This window comes from Podarcis melisellensis (assembly GCF_964234715.1).
Source record: "Podarcis melisellensis genome assembly, chromosome: 14".
Classification (NCBI taxonomy): domain Eukaryota; kingdom Metazoa; phylum Chordata; class Lepidosauria; order Squamata; family Lacertidae; genus Podarcis; species Podarcis melisellensis.
The window spans coordinates 52,510,133-52,535,252 of record NC_138546.1 but is presented as its reverse complement, the minus strand read 5'-3'; the positions used below and the strand labels follow the sequence as shown (position 1 = coordinate 52,535,252).

At 47.8% G+C, this 25,120-nt stretch overlaps 1 protein-coding gene across 1 annotated transcript in view; it reads left to right on the top strand.

Annotated features, from left to right (window-relative positions):
- Nucleotides 1-25,120, top strand: part of PTPN9 (protein tyrosine phosphatase non-receptor type 9) — a 67,791-nt gene that overhangs the window by 6,250 nt on the left and 36,421 nt on the right. The window contains exons 2-4 of the mRNA XM_081887692.1: nt 21,351-21,494; nt 22,283-22,372; nt 24,763-24,887. Coding sequence (XP_081743818.1) covers nt 21,351-21,494; nt 22,283-22,372; nt 24,763-24,887 — 359 coding nt within the window. The remainder of the gene's footprint in view (nt 1-21,350; nt 21,495-22,282; nt 22,373-24,762; nt 24,888-25,120) is intronic.

Sequence of the window (25,120 nt, the reverse complement as noted above, 5' to 3'; positions counted from 1 at the left end):
TGTACCTCACCTATATGACTGGGTTGCCGCAGCCACTCTGTGCAGCTTCCAGCGTATGTAAAAACATAGTAAAACCTTAAAAAGCTTCCCTATACAGGGCTGCCTTCAGATGTTTCCTAAATTACTCATCTCCTTAACATCTGATGGAAGGGTGTTCCATAGGGTGGGTGCCACTACTGAGAAGGCCCCCTGCAAACAAAAACAACATAAACACCCCCCAAAAAATCCCCAACAACTTTTAAAATTACATTGGATGTCAATCAGCCAAAGGCCTGGTTAAAGAGGAATGTTTTTGCCTGGCGAATAAAGGTGTATAATGAAGGCACCAGGTGAACTTCCCTGGGGAGAGCATTCCATAGATGGGGAGCCACTACTGAGAAATCCCCATTCTTGTGTTGCCACCCTCCAAACCTCTTGAGGAGGCACACAAAGAAGGACCTCAGAAGATGATCACAGGGTCCGGGAAGGTTCATATGGAAAGAGGTGGTTCACAAAGTATTGTGGTCCTGAGCCGTTTGAGGCTTTATAGGTCAAAAGAAGCACTTTGAATTGGGCCTGGATACTAATCAGTAGCCAGTGCAGTCAGACCAGGATCGGTGTAATATGCTCAAACCGTCTTGCTCCGGTGAGCAACCCAGCCGCTGAATTCTGCACTAGCTGAAGTTTCCGAACCGTCTTCAGAGGCAGCCCTACGTACAACACACTGCAGTAATCTAACCTTCAGATTACCAGAGTGTAGAGAACAGTAGTTAGCTCTCCCTGTCCAGATAGGGATGTAGATGGGCCACCAGCCAAAGCTGATGGAAGACACTCTGGGCCACTGAGGCCACCTGGAGCCTTGAGCGACAGCAAAGGATCCAGGAGGACCCCCAGGCTATGAACCTGCTCCTTCAGAGGAAACATAACCCCATCAAGAGCAGGCGACCTCCCACCTATCTGGTCTAGGGAACCCCCCACCAACAGAGCCTCAGTCTTATCTGGATTGGGCTTCTGTTTCTTGGCTCTCATCCATTCCACTACCAAGACTGGTCCAGCACTTCCACTGCCTCACCTGCAGATGTGAAGGAGAAATAGAGCTGAGTGTCATCATAATCTCTGAAACCTTATCAGGAGGGCTTTAAACTGAATAATGTGGGGGAGGGAGACAGTGCTCCTGAAGGTAGGAATCTATCAATTGATGAAGATGATCATCTAAATGTCATAGACCGAATGGAGCAAACAGCACACAGACCTAGTGGTGGGAGGAAAAAATCCTTAAATAAGAGACACGGGGGAATGATAAATTGACTTCAATGTCTGTACACTAATGCGCAAAGCATGGGAAATAAACAAGATTGAGCTTGAGTTCTTGGTACAGCAAACTAAATATGACATAATAGGCATCACTGAAACCTGGTGGGATAAGTCCCACGATTGGAATGTAAAAATGGAGGGATACAATCTATTTCAGAGAAACAGACCAGACAAGAAAGGAGGAGGAGTGGTGTTATATGTCAGGGATGTGTATACCTGTGAAGAGATCCAAGATTTAGAACCTCAAAGCCAAAGTGAGAGCATTTGGGTCAAAATTAAGGGAGAGAAGAATAACAGGGACCTCATTGTGGGAGTTTACTATAGATCCCCAAGCCAAACGGAGGACATAGATGATGCCTTCCTGGAACAGATGGCCAAGCATGCAAAAGGAAGGGAGATAGTAGTAATGGGGGACTTCAATTACCCGAATATTTGTTGGATGTCAAACTCAGCCAAGAGCATAAGGTCAAACAAATTCCTCACTGGCCTTGCAGACAACTTCATTGTCCAGAAAATGGGAGAAGCAACAAGAGGAACAGCCATTTTAGATCTGGTCCTAACCAATGTTAGTGGGGTAGAAGTGGAAGGATCATTAGGCGTGAGTGATCATGCTCTTCTGAATTTTACTATACAGCGGAAAGGAGCAGCCAAGCATACTAGGACTCAATTTCTTGACTTTAAGAAAGCCGACTTCATAAAACTTAGGGAAGTGCTGGGTGAGATCCCATGGACAGTAATACTAAAAGGAAAGGGAGTTCATGATGGCTGGGAGTTTGTTAAGAGGGAGATAGTAAAAGCACAACTTCAGGCAATACCAATGAGACGGAAACATGGAAGGTGCCTAAAGAAGCCAGGGTGGCTATCTAAAGAACTTTTAACTGAGTTAAGATTAAAAAAGGATGTGTACAAAAAATGGAAAAGGGGAAAACCACCAAAGAGGAATTCAAACAAATAGCCAGCACGTGTAAACACAAAGTCAGAAAAGCTAAAGCACAGAATGAACTCAGGCTTGCTAGAGAGGTTAAAAGCAACAAAAAAGGCTTTTATGGGTATGTTCGTAGCAAAAGGAAGACCAAAGAAACAGTGGGGTCACTCAGAGGAGAAGATGGTGAAATGCAAACAGGGGACACAGAAAGGGCTGAACTCCTCAATGCCTTCTTTGCCTCAGTCTTCTCCGATAAAGAAAACAATGCCCGACCGGAAGAATTTGGAGCAAATGATTCAGCAGAGGAAACACAGCCCAGAATAACTAAGGAGATAGTACAAGAATACTTGGCTAGTCTAGATGTATTCAAGTCTCCAGGGCCAGATGAACTGCATCCAAGAGTATTAAAAGAACTGGCAGATGTGATCTCAGAACCACTGGCAGTCATCTTTGAGAATTCCTGGAGAACAGGCGAAGTCCCGGCAGACTGGAGGAGGGCAAATGTTGTCCCTATTTTCGAAAAGGGGAAAAGAGAGGACCCAAATAATTACCGCCCAGTCAGTCCAGGGAAGATTCTGGAGCAGATCATTAAGCAAACAGTCTGTGAGCACCTAGAAAGGAATGCTGTGATCACCAATAGTCAGCATGGATTTCTGAAAAATAAGTCATGTCAGACTAACCTGATCTCATTTTTTGACAGAATTACAAGCCTGGTAGATGAAGGGAACGCAGTGGATGTAGCCTACCTTGATTTCAGCAAGGCATTTGACAAGGTGCCCCATGATATTCTTGTAAAGAAGCTGGTAAAATGCGGTCTTGACTATGCTACCACTCAGTGGATTTGTAACTGGCTGACTGACCGAACCCAAAGGGTGCTCATCAATGGTTCCTCTTCATCCTGGAGAATAGTGACTAGTGGGGTGCCACAGGGTTCTGTCTTGGGCCCGGTCTTATTCAACATCTTTATCAACGACTTGGATGATGGACTCAAGGGCATCCTGATCAAATTTGCAGATGACACCAAACTGGGAGGGGTGGCTAACACCCCAGAGGACAGGATCACACTTCAAAACGACCTTGACAGATTAGAGAACTGGGCCAAAACAAACAAGATGAATTTTAACAGGGAGAAATGTAAAGTATTGCACTTGGGCAAAAAAAATGAGAGGCACAAATACAAGATGGATGACACCTGGCTTGAGAGCAGTACATGTGAAAAGGATCTAGGAGTCTTGGTTGACCACAAACTTGACATGAGCCAACAGTGTGACGCGGCAGCTAAAAAAGGCAATGCAATTCTGGGCTGCATCAATAGGAGTATAGCATCTAGATCAAGGGAAGTAATAGTGCCACTGTATTCTGCTCTGGTCAGACCTCACCTGGAGTACTGTGTCCAGTTCTGAGCACCACAGTTCAAGAAGGACACTGACAAACTGGAACGTGTCCAGAGGAGGGCAACCAAAATGGTCAAAGGTCTGGAAACGATGCCTTATGAGGAATGGCTAAGGGAACTGGGCATGTTTAGCCTGGAGAAGAGGAGGTTAAGGGGTGATATGATAGCCATGTTCAAATATATAAAAGGATGTCACATAGAGGAGGGAGAAAGTTGTTTTCTGCTGCTCCAGAGAAGCAGACACGGAGCAATGGATTCAAACTACAAGAAAGAAGATTCCACCTAAACATTAGGAAGAATTTCCTGACAGTAAGAGCTGTTCGACAGTGGAATTTGCTGCCAAGGAGGGTGGTGGAGTCTCCTTCTTTGGAGGTCTTTAAGCAGAGGCTTGACAACCATATGTCAGGAGTGCTCTGATTGTGTTTCCTGCTTGGCAGGGGGTTGGACTCGATGGCCCTTGTGGTCTCTTCCAACTCTATGATTCTATGATTCTATCAGCGTACTGCTGACAACGTACTCCGATCCTGTGGATAACCCCACCCAGCGGTTTCATGTAGATATGTTAAACAACGTGGGGGATAGGATTGAGCCCTGAGGAACCCCACACTGAAGGCTCCATGGGGCTGAAAAACATTCCCCAAGTAACACCCTCTAGGAACAACCATCCAAGTAGGACTGGAACCACCACAAAGTGATGCCACCCATCCTTAGTTAGGAGTGTCGCTCCAGAAGGATGCCATGGTTGCTGTTATCAAAAGCCCCTGAGAGGTCAAGAACAGTGAACAGGGACATGTTTCCCTTGTCTCTCTCTTGACAGAGGTCATCATACAGGGCAACCAAAGCAATTTCTGTGCCAAAACCAGGCCTAAACCCCAATTGAAATGGATTCAGAAAATCAGTTTCTTCCAAAAGTGTGTGGATCTGGTCTGCAACCACTTGCTCCAGAACCTTGCCTAAGAAAGGGAGATTAGCAATTGGCCAGTAGTTAGTTTTTCTGAATCCAGGCAAGGTTTCTTAAGGAGTGGTTTTAGCACTGCCTTCTTCAAACAGGCAGGGACCACCCCCTCTCGTAAAGAGGCATTGATCACCTCCCTGGCCCAGCCAGCTGTTCCCTCCCTGCTGGTTTTTATCAGCCAGGAGGGGCAAGGGTCTACAGCGCAAGTGATCGCCCTGACTGATCCGAGCACCTTGGCCACATCCTTGAAACTCGTCCACAACTGAAACTCAGCCAACACAACAGGACTAGACTGTGCTGTGGACACCCCATGAGATTCATCTGCTATAACAGCAGAGTCAAGGTATTGGTGGATGCAAGTGATCTTATCCTCAAAATGCCTTGCAAACGAGTCACAGCGAGCTACTCTTGGTTCTCCCACCTCCTTTGGGCCAACCTGGAAAAGGCCTGGAAAAGCTCTGCCAGATGACATAATGAGGATGCAATGGAGGCAGCAAAGTAGAATCATAGAGACATAGAATATTGGAGTTAGAAGGGACCGCAAAGGTCAGGGTGGATTTGATTTAAATCATGATTAAATAACAATTTAAATCACTAGTCACTAAGATTTTATTTATTTATTTTTTTACAGAAAGACACATAATTGCTTTTATAATCTTAATATTTACAAACAGATGAAGGTTTAATTTTTGGAATAATAAATTTTCAGAGTAGTTTTTACAGTTATATCAAAAATTACTGATTTGGTTACACTATTAGAAATACATTGACAGATAATTAAGAAATTATTGTGAGGTTTAATAAGTTAACTGTTTCTATTTGGACAACTTTTCTGCTGTACTTTATTGGAAGGAGAAAAACAATCATTTCCTTAATAACAATTTAAACAATTTATTTAAATAAAACAATAAGATTATAGCATATGTATCAATGTTTGTTAACTGATGTGGTTAAATGATTTTTTTTTTAAAAAACCACACCTTAGACTGAATTTTAGCCCACATGAAAAACTTAAAGCAAATCCTTATTTCCTGATGAGGACTATAATGTAACTTAAATAGAAAACTATCCTTAGAAAGATTTTCCCTCCAAAAGCATTTTATTTTAAAAATCCAATTTAAATTTAAAAATGTGATTTAAAAATCATTGATTTTTATCCACCCTGCCAAGGGTCATCTAGTCCAACCCCCTGCAATGCAGGAAACTCAGCTAAAGCATCCCTGACAGATGACCACCCAACCTCTGCTTAGTCCACCACCTCCCAAGGGAGACTGTTCCACTGCCTAACAGCTCTTACTGTCAGAAAGTTGTTTAGTCTGATGTTTAGTCTGATGTTTAGTCAGAATCTCCTTTCTTGTAACTTGAAGACATTGGTTTGAGTCCTCCCCTCCAGAGCAGGAGAAAACAAGCTTGTTCCTCTTTCGTGTGGTAGCCCTTCAGATATTGGAAGATGGCTATCATATCTCCTCTCAGTCTCCTATTTTCCGGACTAAACATCTCCAGCTCTCTCAACCATTCTTCATAAGTGTCAGAGCTGCCTCCAGGTCCCAGCTCACAGAGGACCAACGCTAGCCGGTTGTAATGTACAAAAGTCTTTATTGAAGTTCAGTTTCCATTTACAAGCCGCAGCGTGCAGCTCTACGTCTAGAACCTAGACCAGCGAAGCTCCGTCTGAGTCTCCGCCCCCTATACACCAGTTTAAGACCCTGGCCTTACTCCACCTCTTCCGTTGTTCTTTCCTCCTCTGGGTCCGTCTGCCCCCCGGGGTCTCCTCCTTCCTGGACTCCTCTGACGCTGACCCCCCTGACTCTTGTCCCTCCTTTTGGAGGGCTTTAGGACCCGGTTCCCTATCCGGGCTACCTGCTGTGCCGCTCGCCTGTACATTTGAACTTGGCGCGCGCACCCAGTGGGCAACCTTCCTCTTGACCGTTTCCGCGCTCTCCGATGGAGGCGTGGTCAATCCTGACTCATCTCCTCCCGCTGGTGGTGAACACCCTAGTCCCGATACCTGGGACTCCTCCCCCCCACTGCGCTCTGGTGGGGAAGCTGGTCCTGATTTCCAACTGCTGCTCTCTGAGTCCCCTCTGGCTCCTTCCTTTGGCACCCCCCTTGCCCTGGCCATAGGCGCCCCCTTCTGTGAATCTTCCGATTCGCTGGAGAGACTCAGGGAATCCCTCGGACCACTGTCATTGCCTACGCTCCCCTCGGATTCCTCCCCCTCGCTCTCCATTTCCTCCCTCTCCTGTGCCTTTGCTCCTGAGCCCCTGACATCCATCCCCCCCTCGAAGCCCCCCTTCCCCCCTCCCCTCCTTCAGGTGTGGGTTCTGGGTGCTCCATCGTTATGGGGGTGAGTGCAGGATACAGTTCGTCCCCCGTGGCGTGCATCCAGCCGGATAAGTCCGGATAGTCCTCCATGGTCTCGCCGACGGCGATCTCTGCTTCCATCTCTTTGCCTCCGTGCTCGAACCCAAGGTCCTCTCCCAACACGTCCATGTCCGTCTCTCCCCTGGTCGCCTCGGGGGATGTTGCCTGCCAAGGCCCCTTCAGCCACTTCCTGCGCCACTGCTCCTCCGGTTGATTGTCCCACCAGTAAGAGCGGTCTGTGGCAGACCCCGAGGGTGATCCCTCCGGGGAACGTGTGTTGGGTGCTGGTTCCTCGTCCGATGAGAACCCCTGAAACGTGCTGGCTGAAAGTGTGGGTGTGAAAAGATATTCATCGAAATAATCTGCCGGCATAGGTCTGTGTGGGAAGAGTGCATGGAACTCGTCCTTGAGGTAGTGCTCCTCCACCGCATAGTACGGCACCCAGCTGTTGGCGCTGGCCGGGGTACCTTCCCTGGCAAGGAGATACTCAACCCCCTCTTCCCCCCATCTCGAGTCTAAAATCTCTGTGACCTCGTTGATAGGCTCCCCCCTTGGTGACCCCCCCTCCGTGGGCATTTCCCTGAGCGGGTCTGGTGCCTTCCCTGGCGCCTGAAACCTGTGAGGTGCCTTGTAGGGCGTGAGCACTGATCTATGAAAGACCGGGTGCATTCTGGATCCCTCCGGAAGTGTCAACCGGAAGGCCACTGGATTGATCCTTGCCTCGACTTGGTAAGGCCCTATCTGCTTATGTGCGAGCTTCTTCTTCGCTAACGATCTGGCCGGTACTGCCTGGGCTGCTAACCAGACCCAGTCTCCCACCTGTATGTCTTCCCCAACCCTTCTGTGTCTGTCAGCCTGCAGCTTGTATGCGTGTTTCGCTAGTTCTAACTGCCTTCGGAGCTGTTCGTGGACCTCCTGCAACTCCGACGCGAAGGCGTCCGCTGCCTGTGGCTCCCCCTCCCCCACGCTCTCTAATCCCGGGAAGGTTCTGGGATGCCTCCCATTGTTGGCGAAGAACGGTGTCACCCCCGTGGACACGTGCTTCGTGTTGTTGTAGGCGAACTCGGCAAGCGGCAGGTAGTCCACCCATGTCGCAGGCTGCTGATTCGCGTAGCATCTCAGGTACTGCTGCATGATGGCGTTGACCCTCTCCGCTTGTCTGTTGGTCTGCGGATGTCTTGCCGACGCTAGGTTGATCTTGACGTTCAGGATGCCCATCAGCTTCTGCCAGAAGTTCGAGATGAACTGGCGCCCCCGGTCGGATAGGATAGACCGTGGTAGACCGTGAACCTTGAACACGTGGTCTATGAACAGTTTGGCGGTCTGTTCCGCTGTGGCCACCTTCGCGCACGGAATGAGGTGGGCCATTTTGGTGAACATGTCCACCACCACGAGAACTGCTGTTTTGCCCTGCGAGCTGGGTAGATCCGTGACAAAGTCCAGAGCCACCCTCTCCCACGGTTCGAGCGGGGTCTGCAGCGGTTCCAGCAGTCCCGCCGGCGGTCTGTGTACTGGCTTGGCCCTTTGGCAGGTGTCGCACCTCGTGACGTAATCTGCGACTTCCCCCCGCATCTTGGGCCACCAAAAGTCTCTGGCTACTAATTCTACAGTCTTCTCTTTGCCAAAGTGCCTGGCGCTGGGTGCGTCGTGCAACTGCTGCAGTACCTTGGCGCGGAGGTCGTCTCCCGGTACATAGAGGGCCCCTTTGCGGATGAGCAGTCCGTCGCGTATCTGGAACTCGTCGTCCTTCGCTGTGCCACTGCGCACCTCCTCCATCTTGGCTCGTGCAAAGGAGTCCGCCTGCAGCGCGCGACGTACTGCGTCCAGGTCCACAGTGGCCGAAGCGCACGCCCACGCTTTCGGTGCGAAAATGTGCTTGGCCGCCGGCGGTGCCGCTTCCTCGAGATACTGCGGCTTCCTGGACAGTGCATCCGCCATGATGTTGTTGTCTCCTGGGATGTACTCTATCCTGAAGTCGAAATCCGCAAAGAACTCCACCCAGCGTATGTGCCTCTGGTTCAGGAACCTTGCCGTGCGCCAGTACTCCAGGTTCTTATGGTCCGTGCGGACCTGCACTGTGTGTTTGGCTCCGATGAGGAAGTGCCGCCACGCCTTGAATGCTGCATGAATGGCCAGCAACTCCCTGTCCCAGATGGCGTAGTTCTGCTCCGACTTGCTGAGTTTCCTGGAGTAGAAAGCGCACGGCCTCCAGTCCCCTTGCGGATCTTGCTGCAACAGGACCGCTCCCACGGCCCTGTCTGAGGCGTCCGTTTCAACCCTCATCGGTTTGCTGGGGTTCACATGCAGTAGCTGCTCTTTGGACGCGAAGAGACGCTTGAGCTTCTGGAAGGACTGCTCCGCCTGCTCCGTCCAGATGAACTTCTTCTTCTTGGAGCTGAGAGTGTCGGTAATGGCCGCCGTCTGCATAGCGAACCTCTTGATGAACGTGCGATAAAAGTTGGCAAAGCCGACGAACCTCTGGACCTCCTTCCGATTGCGCGGGCTCTTCCAGTCCAACACTGAGCGGACCTTGGCGCTGTCCTTGGCGAGCCCCTTGTCGGACAATTTGTAGCCCAGGAAATCCACCTCCATCATGTCGAACTGGCACTTCTCCAGTTTGGCGTACAGTCTGTGCTCCCGTAGTCTCTGCAGAACTTCCTTGACGTCCCTCTTGTGAGCCTCCTGCGATTCTGAGAATATCAGGATGTCGTCCAGGAAGCAGACGCACTTCTTGTAGAGGAGTCCCGCTAACACGTGATGCATGAAGGCTTGGAAACAGTGGGAGCCATTTTGTAATCCAAACGGCATAACTCTGTATTCATAGGTGCCCAGGGGCGTGAACATGGCTGTCTTCCATTGTCACGCTCCCGTATGCGAATAAGGTTGTACGCCCCTCGCAGATCCAACTTGGTGAAGACGCGTCCTTTCCTCACCGTCGCGAGTAGGTCGTCAATTTTGGGCATGGGAAAGGCCGTGGGCTTGGTTTTCGAATTCAAAATTCTATAATCAACCACAAGCCTTTTTTGGGGCGTGTCTTTTTTCTTCACGGAAAACACGGGACTGCCCCCCACTGCTTTGGACTCCCGGATGAAACCGCGCTTCAAGTTGTGATCCCAGAGTTCTTGCAGTTCGTCTTCCGACATGGAATACAGTTTCCCGGTCGGCAGCGTCGCCCCCGGCAGGAGGTCAATCTTGCAATCATAGGACCTGTGGGGAGGCAGCTTGTCCGCTTCCTTCTCGCAGAAAACCTCCAAAAACGCTGCGTACTTGTGAGGCACTGCTTGCAGCGTGCCTAATCGTAGCTGCGGGTCATCCTCTTCCCCCTCCGGGCTAGGCAGGATGCAGTAGGAGGAGCCGAAAGTTAGTTGGCGCTGGTACCATGCCAATGCCGGGCTGTGCCTGTGCAGCCAACTCATGCCCAATACTACAGGCGTGTCCGACAGTTGGGTGACATTGAAGCTGATGACTTCCCGGTGATTTCCAATTTGCATCACCATCGGCGGCGTTTGCTTGACCACCTGCCCCCCTAGCAATTCTCTTCCATCGACCGTGACAACTTTCAGGGGCATCGTGGCTGGCAGGAGCGCTATGCGATGTTGCTTGATGAAATCCAGTCCTATAAAGTCTGCATTACTACCAGAGTCGATCGTAATGGGCACTTCCATAGTGAGTCTATTGGGTAGCTGGAGCGATGCAGTGAGTTGCACCACTGGTTTGGGCGGGAGTGGGTCTGTGGGCTGTAAAATCTCTGGGGACTGCTTCACTGACTCGTCTGGCTGGGCCCCAGTGCCTCTGCTTCCAGCCAGACTCCGTCATTTCCCTGCTGTGGTTCTTTCTGCTGAACTGCTTCTGTTACTGTTGCTGAGGCTGCAGTGTGCTTGTGGAGCCTCTGGGGACACTCTTTTGCCATGTGCTGAGCACTGTCGCAGATGTAACACTTCCTGTTCCCTCTAGGAGGCTTCGCTTTGACTGCTCCCGGTGTTAGGGCTCTGGTTGCTGACTGAGCCCTGGCACCACCTATCTCCATCTGTTCCTCTCCCCCTCCCAGCGGAGGCATGGATTGAGCACGCGTTGCGTCCCTGGGAAAGAAGGGAGATGCTCTCGCCGGTGTGCGTCCCCAACGCCCTTCGTCTTTGCTCCACGGACGTTCTTCCAGACGCACCCCAACCATTAGCGCTCTCTGGACAACTTCCTGAGTGCTTTGGGGTCGTTCCCCCCTTGCAATTTCGTCTTTCACAGCTCCGTTCAACCCCTCCCAGAAAAGGTCTCTGACCGCAGCTGAATCTTTCTCCCATCCCAGCGCATTGACCAATGCAAAAAAGCGGGAGTGATACTGCCTTACAGTGGCTCTCCCTTGTTTCAGTCCATGTATCTCTTTTCTGGCGATATCTACGTCTATTGTTGATAAAAAACACGCATCCATCGCTTTAATGAAGGCATCCGCACTTCGGAGATTGATTGATTGATTCTATTGATCTTTATTACGGCCATTGGCCCGTCACACGACAGTTTCCCATACCACCATAATGTACTTGAACCTCCAAATTTTAAACCGCCAAAACTTACAAAAAAAAGACAAGAACCAAAGCAAAACAAAAGACCAACATCGTACATTACAACAAATTTGTAGCATAGACATCGCCCTCTGCTCATAAATTAATAGAAGACATCAATGGTGATATCACCTAATTACATCCTAAAACATAGATCATGGTTTAAAGGGATTATCCGAGCCACACAGGAGTCCGTTTCTCTTCTTTAGGGATAGGACGCTGATCAAGAATCTGGCAACCATGAGTGATCTTAGGGGGTCATCATCATTTAATAGATATCTCAGTTTGGCTTCAGTCGTATCATCGGCAATTCCCTTAAGATATTGAGCAAGAAACTTGCTCCTAGCCGATAAGTGAAAAGCACAATCAAGAATTATGTGATGCAACGATTCCGGTGCCCCACAATTACAATCACATAAGAGCGATATCTGTCCATTAGAGAATCTATTTCTCAGCACGTTCGATGGGAAGGTGTTGAATCTTGCCTTTACAAAGGCATATCTATGAGCTGAGGAAGTTAAAGAATTCAAATAGTTTGGGAGCCTTAAGAGGGGTAATAAACCAAGATTTAGAGGTGAGCAGGTACCATTGCCCAAGATCATTTTCTGCTGCAAGTCCATCTCCTCTAGCTTACAGGTTACTGTTCTTTTAGCTGGAACTATGTCCTGCTCTAGTAATTTGGATGGGGAGATTCCCATTGCCGTTATTTTCAGCTGTAAATTTTTTACCCATGGGCTCTGGAAATCATCTCTCCACATACATTGTATCAAGTACAAGTTTGGGAGATTGTGCCATAGAGATAACCAGTGACAAAGTGTGTGCTTCCACAGAGCATTTTCCAGGGATACAATATTAAGTTCCATGCGTAACGCTGTATTACTTACACAGTTGGGCAGTTTCAATATCCCTCTTAAAAACTGATTTTGAATGACCTCCAGGTGAGATAGGTTGGCAAAAGTCCCCCAAATTGAGATGGCATAAGCAATTGTCGGGATCACCTTGGCCTTGAAGACTTTCAACGCCGATGGGATATGAAGGGCCCCATCGGTGAAGAAGAATCGCAAGATCGCCAAGGAGATAGATTTGGCTCTATTTGTAACATAGGCTACATGGGCCTTCCATCTGAGGTTATGTTGTAACCAGACTCCCAAATATTGGAATCTATAGACTTGTTCGATGACTCTCCCATCAATTCTCCAATTATGGAGTTTCCGGCTCTTTGAGAAAATCAGGATCTTAGATTTTCCATAATTAATTGTAAGGGAATTTGCGTGACAGTATGATCCAAAAAATTTTAGGGCCCTCCTGAGACCTACTCTAGAAAAAGAAAGAATGACTGCGTCATCCGCATATAGTAACAAGGGGCAGCGATAAAGTGCTAGGCGGGGTGCATGAATCCTTTCTTGGGCCTCTATCAGGGGAGTCCTCATGTCACTTATGAACAAATTGAACAGGAGTGGAGCCAATATACAACCCTGTCGGACACCTCTGTTAATGGGAATTGAATTCGTGAGATCACCCTCCGGGGTGAATCTCACTCTGGCCGCTGAGTTCTCATGGAGTTTGATTATTAGCCAGAGAAGCCTTCTGTCAATGCCCCAGCGGGTGAGTTTTTCCCAGAGGATGCTCCTGGGGATACTATCGAATGCTGCCTTTAGGTCAATGAATGCCACACAGAGTTGGCCACCTTTTGGGGTGGAATATTTCCAGGCAAGATGCTGTAAAATTAGAATATGATTAATTGTTGACTGTTTGGGGCGGAATCCAGCTTGTTCGGGCCCAATTAATTTTCTCTCTTCGGCCCATTGGATTAGTCTGTTCAACAGGGAGCGGGCATACAGTTTCCCCACTATTGAGAGCAGGCTGATGTTCCTGTAGTTCCCCGGGTCATCTGGTGAGCCCTTTTTGTGGATTGGAACGATAACAGCGTCCTTCCATACTTCCGGAATCATTCCAGAGTTGTTAACTGCATCGAAGATGTTCGCCAGGACCTTGGCCCACCAGTCCGCGTGGTATTTTATAGCTTCTGCCGGGATCAGGTCTGGCCCAGGCGCTTTCCCTGTATTAAGGTTGACGATCAAGTCATGGATGTCTTCCGGATCGGTAGGGGGCCAGAGGGGAAGCTGATCTTGAAATTCGTCTCTTGTGTTAACGATACAGTCAGTTGTGGCAAAGTAATTTTTTTAATAAGATTCCCAAACCGGGGCGGGAATAATAGTTAAAGGGTATCTTTTAGTTCTTTTATTTACCAGGAGCCAAAATTGTCTGGTGTTCCGTGATGATGAGGCTTCTATAATTGCCCGCCATTGATTCACTTGCCATTCCAGTCTGGCACCCTTTTGAATTTGCTTGTAGGCCGATTTTGCTTGGAAATATTCTTTTGGCAAGACCGTTGCCCCAGAGGCTTTATACTCTTTGTAGATGTTACCAAGAAGTTGTCTAGCCTGTTTACAAGCACTGTTGAACCACAATGCACCTGTCTTCCTTTGTGTTCGGTTTATTTTATGCGTCAGGACAGAGAAAAAAGGCGTTAGATCTTCCGACAGATTCGAGAATAGTCTTAGGGTTTGGTCATAATCATGATAATCCTCAATTAAGCCTGAATATGCTTGTTTTAGTCCTTGTTGTAAATATGCTGAGAATTTTTGAGCCTGTAGTTCGGACCATTTTACACTTTTGACTTGCAGTACTGAGTTTGTAGTCAAATGTGTTGGATGTCTGTCTCCATCTGGGATCCAGTCTATAGTCATTGTGGCGACCAACGGTAGGTGGTCGCTCAGTTGAATATTTTCAACTTTAAAATGGGAAAATTTGGAGAATATATCATGAGATACCAGCATATAATCCAGGACACTGTTTGCAGAGGGGCTTATGTGTGTGAACTCACCCGGTATGTCAGGCGGGCAGTTCCCGTTTAGAATCACTAAGTTTAGACGTAGTACCAATTGGTAAAGAAGGGTTCCTGCTTCATTTACCCTTTTGTCTTTGGAGAGTCTTTGATTATGGAGGGAGAGGTCATTAATGAATTCAGGGGTTATCCACCATTTGGCTTTGGTTAAGGACTCCCAGTTTGTTGCAATGCGAGCATTGAAATCCCCTGCTATAACATTGGGTATATTGGGGTGTTTGGAGTGACAAAGAATAAGATGTTCCTCCAGGATTCCCCATCTATTGTATAAGTCAGCAATGTTGCCTCCAGGAGGAAGATAAACATTTGTTATAGCAAGTTCGAAGTTTTTCCCCGTAATCAGGGCTGTAATTGCAAGGGTGGAAGCATTTACAAGCGTGAGTTTTGCCCGTATTTTCAAGGAAATTGCTATGACTAATCCTCCACTAGGCCGGCCTCCTTTAGTAGACGGGCATGCCGGTAATGATATAGCATCAAACCCATTAATATTTACTCTCCCCTCTTCCCATGTTTCCTGCAGGAGAATTACTTGGTGTGAGTTTATTAGTTTTACAAAGTCTGGGTCGAATTTTTTCCCCTTCCAACCTGCTATGTTCCAGCTTAAAAGGGAGAACGGGGGAGAGTTTGGCTGAGGTTTGGGTAGTCACAATGGAGAAGGGGGGAACGCTGATCTTGGTGGGTTGTCAAATTTAAAGAAGTCAGTAATTTTCCTTTGACTAATGGTAGATGACTTCTCTCCTTTTGGCGCAGGTGTGCCTCTTGAGCTATTGTGAATATAGATAATATTTGATGTTTTTAGCTGTCGGGCCCAACTAGGCCCTGAAGAGGCTCCTGCCAAGTCCGCTGGAGCCGTCCTCTTTGGGGATCTAACCGATCCACTTGTGATCATTTGGTTTATATGTCCTGCTGGGTCTTCAGTCCACTCTGTGGTGACTCTCAGCACTGTGGTGTCTTCCTCACATGATTGTTGGATTTTTGGTGAAGAAGCCTTACTTGAGGTGGCCACTACCGTCTCAGGACGTGGATGGTCTTCGATGTATGTTGATTCCAAGTCCGGCATGGAGGGGTGAAGGGACAACGATTTATCCAGGGGGGTGTTATCCTGAGTTCCATTCTTGGATCGGTTAATCACGGAGGGAACAGATAAGTCTATTAAAAGCAGGGATGAGTTACCAGCGTGAAGGGGAGGAGAAGAGTCTGCCTCCAGCAGTGGGACCTTCCCATCTACTGCAGAAGGCACCTTATATGCTGGGTATTGGGGAATTGTTGTTTCCTCCTCCATGGGGCATGGCACCGCTAAATTAGAGTGGGTATCATTCGTAGGAACTCCGTTGCAGGCGATCCTTAGGAGCTGAAGTTTAAGTAAATCCAGCCTATTTATAATTTCTTGTTGTTCCATCGCTGGTAACTCTCCAAAGGAGGCGATAAGCTCTCTTTCCTCCTGGGGTGTCAAAGAGTTACTGGCACACTCGTAGTGTTTAGTTGTAGGAGTGGAGGTACTATGAGACTGGCCCAGACATGGGGTGTACAGCTCAGCCCTCTTTTGTGGTTCAGGGCGGGAGGGTTGTACCGTCTCCTTGGTTAATCCCTCTGATAGGAGGGGTCTAATTTTGGAATCCATGAAAACTCTCGTTGGAAAAATACCAAGATTATTCAAAAAAACTTTTTGCTTAATAATAAGAGAGGGGATTTTTGCAGAGTGGAAAGCCAGCATCATTCTCTGATATCTGTTCTGGCGGACTAAGGGAAGCACAGCACAAAGATCTATTTGTGATGCCTCGAGTTTTAGAAGCCATCTGAGGTGCTCTTTAGTCCCATGTAGCGTTGTCCAACTTAGGTCCCTTTCCCGGAAGGTTAGGGAAATCTTCCTTGGATGTAGAATCAGGGATTGGCGATTCAGTGCGGGGTTGAGATTGTATTTGCAGTTCTTCATACAATCGGTGTTTGGTGGAGCTTTCTGCCGGCGCAATGGAACATCTACTGCCCCCTCTTGGGCTGTCTGTGCCGGCTGGTCATCCAGTTTTTGCTGAAGGCTATGCAGCTGAGAGGATAGGCCGTCAATTCTCTTAAATATACAGTTTAGAGTTCTAATTATTAGATGGAGTTGCTCGCATCCTGTGCAGTCCGATTCGGCTACCAACTCCTCCTTCGGATAGGGACCATCCCCATTTGTGTTACTATTAGCGTTTCCAATTTGTAACGTCTCAGGGGCCTCATCTTCTGATGTTGTTTCAAGGGCAGTTAGAGGATCGAAACGATTTTGAGTTGCTATTGAGTAGGTACATTCCTTAGGGCCTCTCCCTCCTTTAGGTGAACCTTCCTTAATTGCTTAGGCCTCGGAGAGGATAATGCCTCGTCAGAGTCTCTTGGACGTTTTCCATGGCCCATAAATCAATTTTGCAGGAGCTGGGGAGCTCCTTAAATCCTTTAGTCTTCCTCACAAGAATACTACCACTTCCAGGAGAGTGGTGCCATAAAATTACTCACAGTAAGGCAGTCAGTTCAAGCCTCTTCCTTCCCCTCTTCCTTGTTCCTAGGACTTTCGAGACAGCTCGGTTCCAGCAGTCGGGCAAAATTCACTTCGTAGTATGCAATAAACTAAAAGCTAAAGGAAAGAGCTGGTCGGCAGGGCAGAGGATTTATGCCCAGGAGAACCTTTCACTTATCTCTCCCAGTTAGGGAGGCGGCGGCAGCCGTGGCGGCAAGTCCGGGCGTCGGAGCAACCCAGATAAAAAGAAAACAAGGATAAAACAAGTAGCGGGATACTAAAAGATACTAAAAGACAGCCAGCACAGCCAGCAGATCATTAAAACTCACGGATAAAAACAAGGGAGGATAAAAACCACATAAAACCACTTAAAACTTTGATAAGGGTAAGCGAAATTACTCGGAGACTACCTTCGCCGCCATGTTGGACTCTGTCAACCGCCGGGGCTCGGAGAGCGGGATCCTCATCTCTCCACAGATTGCACAGCCACGCTTTAGCTTCTCCATGGAGATGAGTTAGTATAAAGCCCACCTTCTCCTGCTCATCTCTAAAGTCCTTCTCCAGCAACTGTAGTGCAAATACCACGTCTGCTCTGAAGTTAGGGTACTGCTGCAGACTCCCATCGAAATGAGACACAAGGCTGCCTCCTCTCTTTCTCAGCCCAATCCCCTCTGGTCTGGCTCCCGGTAGCCCCTGCTTAGTCAACATTTCAAACCTGGTTTGCAGATCCCTGCAGGTAGCAGCAGTATCTTCTTCCCTCTTCCTGGATGCTAGTATCTCCGCGTTAAGTTGTGTCACTGCATTTTGCAGGGCTACCATTCGTTCTTCGGTAGTCATCCTGTCCTGCTTTTGTGAGCTCGCGAAGCACCAGTCTTCGCCCCTCGCTGCGTCCACTCACGTTGCGAGGTTTTATGAGACGGAGCTTACTGTCAGAGCTGCCTCCAGGTCCCAGCTCACAGAGGACCAACGCTAGCCGGTTGTAATGTACAAAAGTCTTTATTGAAGTTCAGTTTCCATTTACAAGCCGCAGCGTGCAGCTCTACGTCTAGAACCTAGACCGGCGAAGCTCCGTCTGAGTCTCCGCCCCCTATACACCAGTTTAAGACCCTGGCCTTACTCCACCTCTTCCGTTGTTCTTTCCTCCTCTGGGTCCGTCTGCCCCCCGGGGTCTCCTCCTTCCTGGACTCCTCTGACGCTGACCCCCCTGACTCTTGTCCCTCCTTTTGGAGGGCTTTAGGACCCGGTTCCCTATCCGGGCTACCTGCTGTGCCGCTCGCCTGTACATTTGAACTTGGCGCTGGCGCGCCCAGTGGGCAACCTTCCTCTTGACCGTTTCCGCGCTCTCCGATGGAGGCGTGGTCAATCCTGACTCATCTCCTCTCGCTGGTGGTGAACACCCTGGTCCCGATACCTGGGACTCCTCCCCCCCCCACTGCGCTCTGGTGGGGAAGCTGGTCCTGATTTCCAACTGCTGCTCTCTGAGTCCCCTCTGGCTCCTTCCTTTGGCACCCCCCTTGCCCTGGCCATAGGCGCCCCCTTCTGTGAATCTTCCGATTCGCTGGAGAGACTCAGGGAATCCCTCGGACCACTGTCATCGCCTACGCTCCCCTTGGATTCCTCCCCCTTGCTCTCCATTTCCTCCCTCTACTGTGCCTCTGCTCCTGAGCCCCTGACAATAAGGCTTGGTTTCCAGACCCCTGATCATCTTGGCTGCCCTCTGCACATGTTCCGATTTGTCAACATCCTTCTTAAATTGTGGTGCCCAGAATTGGACACAGGACTCCCAGTATTGTCAGACCAATACAGAATAGAACAGTACTGTTACTTCCTTTGATCCAGACATTAGACTTTTCTTTTGACTGGCTGAAGATCTTTTGTTGGAAGTTCCCTGTGTTTTCATGCCAGCACATAACAAGAGCCACTTTGACCACCTTCCTGCTTTCCACAGTGGCCGGTCAATTGCCTGCAGGAAGCTCATAATTTTTTTTGGATGCAACAACTTTTTGGTACTGGCTCTCCCAACAGTGGTTCTGTGCTTAACTGGGACTGGGAGGGGATTCAGATTCAGATACATGCTCAGCCCTGAAGTTTACTGGGGTGTCCTTGGGCTGCTCACCATCTCTCAATCTAAGCTGCACTGCAGGGCTGTTGTGGAAGAAGGACCATGTATATTGTCAAGTTCATTGGAGGAAAGGCAGGAAATAAATGAAATAAATCATTTTGCACACAAGTCAAACAGTCAAGCCCTCTTCTCAGCAACCCCCATAAAAGGGCCCCCAGTGCAGCGGCATATAGGTGTTGGTAAAATGGCTACTGCCTTCAGGCTTAAAGTATACAAGACAAAACACAAAAGGAAATGGGGTTGGGGATGGAGGAGGGCAGGGGGAGAAAAGAAAACTAGAGCGCTGGCTACAGAGAGAGCATTTGAATGACCAGCTGGAATGGAAAGGTTCCATTTAGCCTTCATGTTCACCTGCCAAGACCTTAATGAAAGGTTTCTGTGTTTGCAGGATGCACAGATAACAGGAAAGCTCTGGGAGCTGTGGGTTTTCTTCTTTAAGCCTTAAGCTCTTTAAGCTGCTGGTTGCTTTTAAACAAAGTATTTTCAAGGAACGCCTGGTGTGAATTGTGTGGGATAATCCGCAGCATATACTGTAACCAACATACTTAAGTCTAATTAATGCATGAAGGGGTTAATACCATAGAGTAAGCTGTCCTGCCAAGCTCAGCTAAGTCCACTTTCCCTTGCCTTGGGACAGGTGCACCATCTGGGGGGATTGAAGCCTCCCTCAATTTTCAAGGAGGGAGCCGGGGCCCCTCAAAATTTCCCAGTGGCCATGTGCACATGCCACAAGGTGTGGTCACATCACGTGCGCTAGCCACGAGGCATTCTCACAACACGTCAGCATGCCGTGCGGCATGCACACACAGCATATTGACACTGTGTGGCCCCGGCCCCATCAGTCGTGGGGGCAAGGCAGTGAGCTTGCCTCTGGAGGAACTAGGTAATTAAACCTTTGCTCCCCTTTCTGTCTACCTTCATTCATTCAACTTGTTTTTATTATTGCTTGTTAGCCGCCCTGAGCCTGCCCTTGGCTGGGGAGGGCGGGGTATAAATAAAAATTATTATTATTATTATTACCTGAGAAGCTCATTGTGTGAAGAGGCTCAGCTGCTTGCTTCAGCTCAGACCACATGGCTCTCAGAAACCACTCTTGAGTTCCTATACCAATACTTTAGGAACTTTCACTGCTCTGTAACTAAGTAAGTTTTACTGCCTGTGCAACTTTTTCCACACATAACTTGCCATGTGTGGTCTTTTTATGTGCTGGGGGAAGAGGAAAACTTTGGAAGGAACTCACAAGGGCATATTTTAAAAGGTCCAACAGCCTATATTTCCACACTTTCCTTTGCTTTATATTTTGTGAAAGGCTTCTCCACAGAAATTTCAAGACTTGAGAAAGACCTAATACAAACACAAAAAAGTCGCTCTCTAAAATGTACAGATTTCTCCTTGACTGGGAGGTCAAAGAGGAAGAAGTAAAATCTGTTAAGGTACAATGGACCAGAGATTTTGGCTACAACATCCAAATGGAATCATGGGAAAGGTTGTGGAGGGAGAAAGAGAATTTCATGAAAATGCTCTACAGATGGTACTTAACACCTGTAAAACTGGCCAAAATGTATAAATCTAGGTCAAACATCTGCTGGAGGCACTATGACCCACATGTGGTGGAACTGCAAGAAAAAAAAAAGGAATTTTGGGGAACTATATATAACTAACTTTTAAAAATGTTTAAATGTTCCTTTCCTAAGAAGCCTGAAGCCTTCCTGTTAGCTATAATGAGCAATGAAATTCCAAAAAGGGTAAGGAAAAAAAATATTTTTGCAGTAGCAGCAGCAAGAATTCTGGTTGCTAAGGTATGGAAAGGAGATTCTACTCCCTCAAAATTAGACTGGCATAATAAAATGTTGGAATATGCAGAGCTAGCAAGATTCTGAGACCATACCAATCAAATATTTAATAAAGAGTGGAGTATTTAGAGAATATCTACAAGAAATCTGTAATAATAAGTGTAATAATCTAAATTATTTCGCAGGCCTGAATTGACTTCTGCATGAAATAAGAGAATTTTACAAAATTAACACAACTGAACAACCTATGAGAGATAAAGTTAAGTGTGCAGTTGTAATGTAATTTAGGAACCACAATGGGGGGACTGGAAGTCATGTCGGAATTTGTGATGTGTGAATTCAGTCTTTTCTTTTTTTGTAATGAGTGTTGATTTTGGATTGCCTTTTGTTGATCATTGCGTTTTGTTTTGTTTTGTACTTGTTTTGTTTTATTTTTAAAACTAACAACACATTTTTTTAAAAAAAAATGTAGCTTGCCCTGGGGCCTCAGCATGAAGGACCGTGATGATGATTTTAATTAACAGTGTCTTTTTCTTTTCTCTTCTCTCCGGAACAGGCAACCAAGCAATTCCTTGAAGAGATTAACAAGTGGACAGTCCAATACAATGTGTCTCCCCTCTCTTGGAATGTGGCAGTCAAATTCCTCATGGCCAGGAAATTCGATGTCCTGAGAGCGATCGAGCTCTTCCATTCCTACAGGGTAAGGGGATCAATTCCTCCCCAGAATTGGAGGGAGAGAGCTGGAGAGACCTCATGGCTCACGAGGAGACCCTTCCAGGAGCCCAAAGGGACTTCAGGGAGGGCAGAGGAGAGGGCTTTGTGGAGGCTGCTCAGCCTCCCTGCCTAACAGCTGATGTGAAGGGTTGCCTGGCAGCTGCCACTTTTCACGTCCCAGAGCTTCAGTTCCAATTGTGGTTATTTTGGGTACAATATTTTTAATCTGGCTTGCAGAGAGAGTGCATTTAAAGCAGGGGTAGGCAACCCGAGGCCCGTGGGCCAGATGTAGCCCAATTGCCTTCTCAATCCGGTCTGCGAACAGTCCAGGAACCAGCGTGTTTTTACATGAGTAGAATGTGTCCTTTTATTTAAAATGCATCTCTGGGTTATTTGTGGGGCTTAGGAATTTGTTCATATCCACCCCTCCAAAAATATAGTCCGGCCCCCCACATGGTCTGAGGGATGGTGGACCAGCCCCCTGCTGAAAAAGGTTACTGACCCCTGATTTAAAGGGTATCTAGAGGGTGCTTCCACTTACGTGATTTTCACTTATGTGCCAGAACATTTGGGGAGTTGCCTGTACTAAAAAAGATTAAAATTTCTATCAGCATTTCAAAGCATCTGGGGAGGCCTGTCTAAACAAAAATCTTTTCAGCAGGTGCTGCTGGACTCCAGCTCCACTCAGCCCCACCCAGAGGGCTACTGGTCTGAGCGGACGAAGGATCCCCACCTTGGTTGCAGACAATAACAGAGTGTTTTCTTTCCTCCTAGGAAACCAGGCTGAAGGAAGGGATCGTGAAGCTGAAGCCTCATGAGGAACCTCTCCGCTCAGAGCTGCTTAGTGGAAAGTTCACCATCCTGGTGAGTAAGGTGCTTTGCTTGGGCAGACAGAGCTGTGGATAACTGTGGAAGTTGGGCTTCCTGTTTGCGGAGGCAGGGGACACATGTCTCCATAGTGTGGTTTTAGATCATAGAATCATGAAATTGTAGAGTTGGAAGGGACCCCAAGGGTCATCTAGTCCAACCCCCTGCAATGCAGGAATTACAGCTGAAGCATCCATGACAGATGGCCATCCAACCTCTGCTTGAAAAACTCCAAGGAAGGAGAGTCCACCACGTCCCAAGAGTGTCCATCCTACTGTTGAACAGCTCTTACCATCAGAAAGTTCTTCCTGATGTTGAGTCAGAATCTCCTTTCTTGTAACTTGAAGCCATGGGTTCGAGGCCTACCCTCCAGAGCAGGAGAAAACAAGCTTGTTCCATCTTCCGCATGACAGCCCTTAAGATATTTGAAGATGGTTATCATATCTCCTCTTAGTCTCCTCTTTTCCAGGCTAAACATACCCAGCTCCTTCAACTGCTCCTCATAAGGCTTCGTCTCCAGACCCTTCATCTTGGTTGCCCTCCTTTGCACACCTTCCAGCTTGTCAACACCCTTCTTAAATTGTGGTGTCCAGAAATGGACATAGTATGTATTCCAAGTGTGGTCTGAGTAAGGCAGAATAAAGCAAGAATTTGACTTCCCTTGATCTGAACACTAGACTTCCTTCTGTTGATTCAGAATAGCATTAACTTGTTTGCTGCTGCACCACACTGTTGACTTATATTAAGCTTGTGGTCCACCAAGACCCCTAGATGCATTTCACATGTACTACTAGTAAACCAGGTGTCCCCCCATCTTATACTTGTGCATCTGGTTCTTCCTGCCTAAGTGCAGAACCTTGCATTTCTCCCTGTTGAAATTCATTTTGTTAGCTTGTGCTCAGTTCTCCAATCTGTTAAGGTCATCTTGATTCCTGATTCTGTCTTTTGTGGCATCAGCTACCCTTCCCAGATTGGTGCCTTCTGCAAATTTGATGAGCATCCCTTCAATTCCTTCGTCCAAGTCATTTATAAACACATTGAACAACAATGAGCCTGGGACACAACACTGTGGTACCCCACTTGTCACTTTTTTCCAGGATGATGAAGAACCATTAATGAGTACTCTTTTACTCTTTGGGTTTGGTCAGTCAACAAGTCACAAATCTACCTAAGTGTTATCTTGTTCAACCCACATTTTACCAGCTCCCTTGCAAAAATATCATGGGAACTTTGTCAAAAACGTTACTGAAGTCAAGTTACACTATGTCCACCAAATTCCCCTGATCCACCAAGCTTGTAATTCCAACAAAAAAAGAATTGAGATTTGTTTAGCATCACTTGCTTCTGAGGAACCCATGTTGTGTTTTAGTAATCACAGCATCCACAAATGTGGGAGGGCAGATTGTTTATAACAGTGCTTCTTATTAAACTTGGGTCCTTAGCTGTTGTTGAACTACAAATCCCATCATTCCTAGCTAGCTGAGGATCCAAGTTTGAGAAACACTGGGAGCCTGCTGAGTCACCCAGTGGCCCATCTAGTCCAGCATCCTGTTCCCACAGTGGCCAACTAGGTGCCAGTTATGAGAAGCCCACAAGCAGGATCCAAGCCAGGAGCCCTCTCCCTTCTGCTCTTCAGAAGTGCTGCTGTCTCCAACTGTGGAGGCAGAGCAGAGCCATCCTGGCTGGTAGCCCTTGCTAGCCGCCGCCTCCTCCTCCATGAATTGGTCCAATCTTAGCTGATGGCCATCCCTGCTTCTGGAGGGAGGGAGTTCCATCCTTGAACTCTGCATTGTGTGAAGAAGGACTTCCTTTGATCTGCCTGGAGTTTCACTCTGTTTTCCCCACATCGCATCCTATTCATGAATCAACAGTGTCATCATTACTTTGGCCCTAAGAGCTGCTTCTTTGTTTTATTAGGTTTATCTCCTTTGTTTTCCTCCAAGGAGGTTCAGGCCCTGTAGATCACTTCTGCCTCTTGACATTTTTTATCCTTGCAGCAACCCTGTGAGGTAGGCTGGCAACCCCTCTTTGCCTCAGCGTTCCATGCGCAATCTCATCTGATCCGAAAGCTAAGCAAGGTCAGGGATGGGACCCCCCTGGGAACACCAGGTGCCACGGGCTTCTGCTGGGATAGCTCAGTTGGTAGAGCATGAGACTCTTTAATCTCAGCCACGGGTTCCAGCCCCATGTTGGGCATTGCAGGGATGGACTAGATGACCCTCATGGTTCCTTCCTACTCTATAGTTCTAGGATTCTAGGATTTGGTCATGCAACAGCCAGAATTCCAAAGTGGCTTTGAACGGATTTTGACTTTTTATGCCTCTGCAGAGACTGATCTGCCCCTCTTCTGCTTCATTGCTGATCTTTTATCTCTGGCATTTTTGCAGAGCGTACGAGATCCCACTGGAGCATCGATTGCCCTCTTCACTGCCAAGTTGCACCATCCCAACAAAAGCATCCAACATGTGGTCCTCCAAGCGCTCTTCTACTTGTTGGACAGAGCTGTGGAGAGGTGAGTAGAAGACTTTCCATCCCTGTGGGGTTTGCTTTTTTCAGATGACCGCACTTCAATAATGTGTGTGTTTTCCCCTTTGGCATCCTGTGTGCAGCTTTTTTGCAGCGTTGCCTTCTCATCTGACCCAGAATGAGATCCATATAAGAATACAAGCAAAGCCTTGTGGATCTGGCCAGTGGCCCATCTAGTCCAGCGTCCTGTTCTCACAGGGGCCAAACAGATGCCCCTGG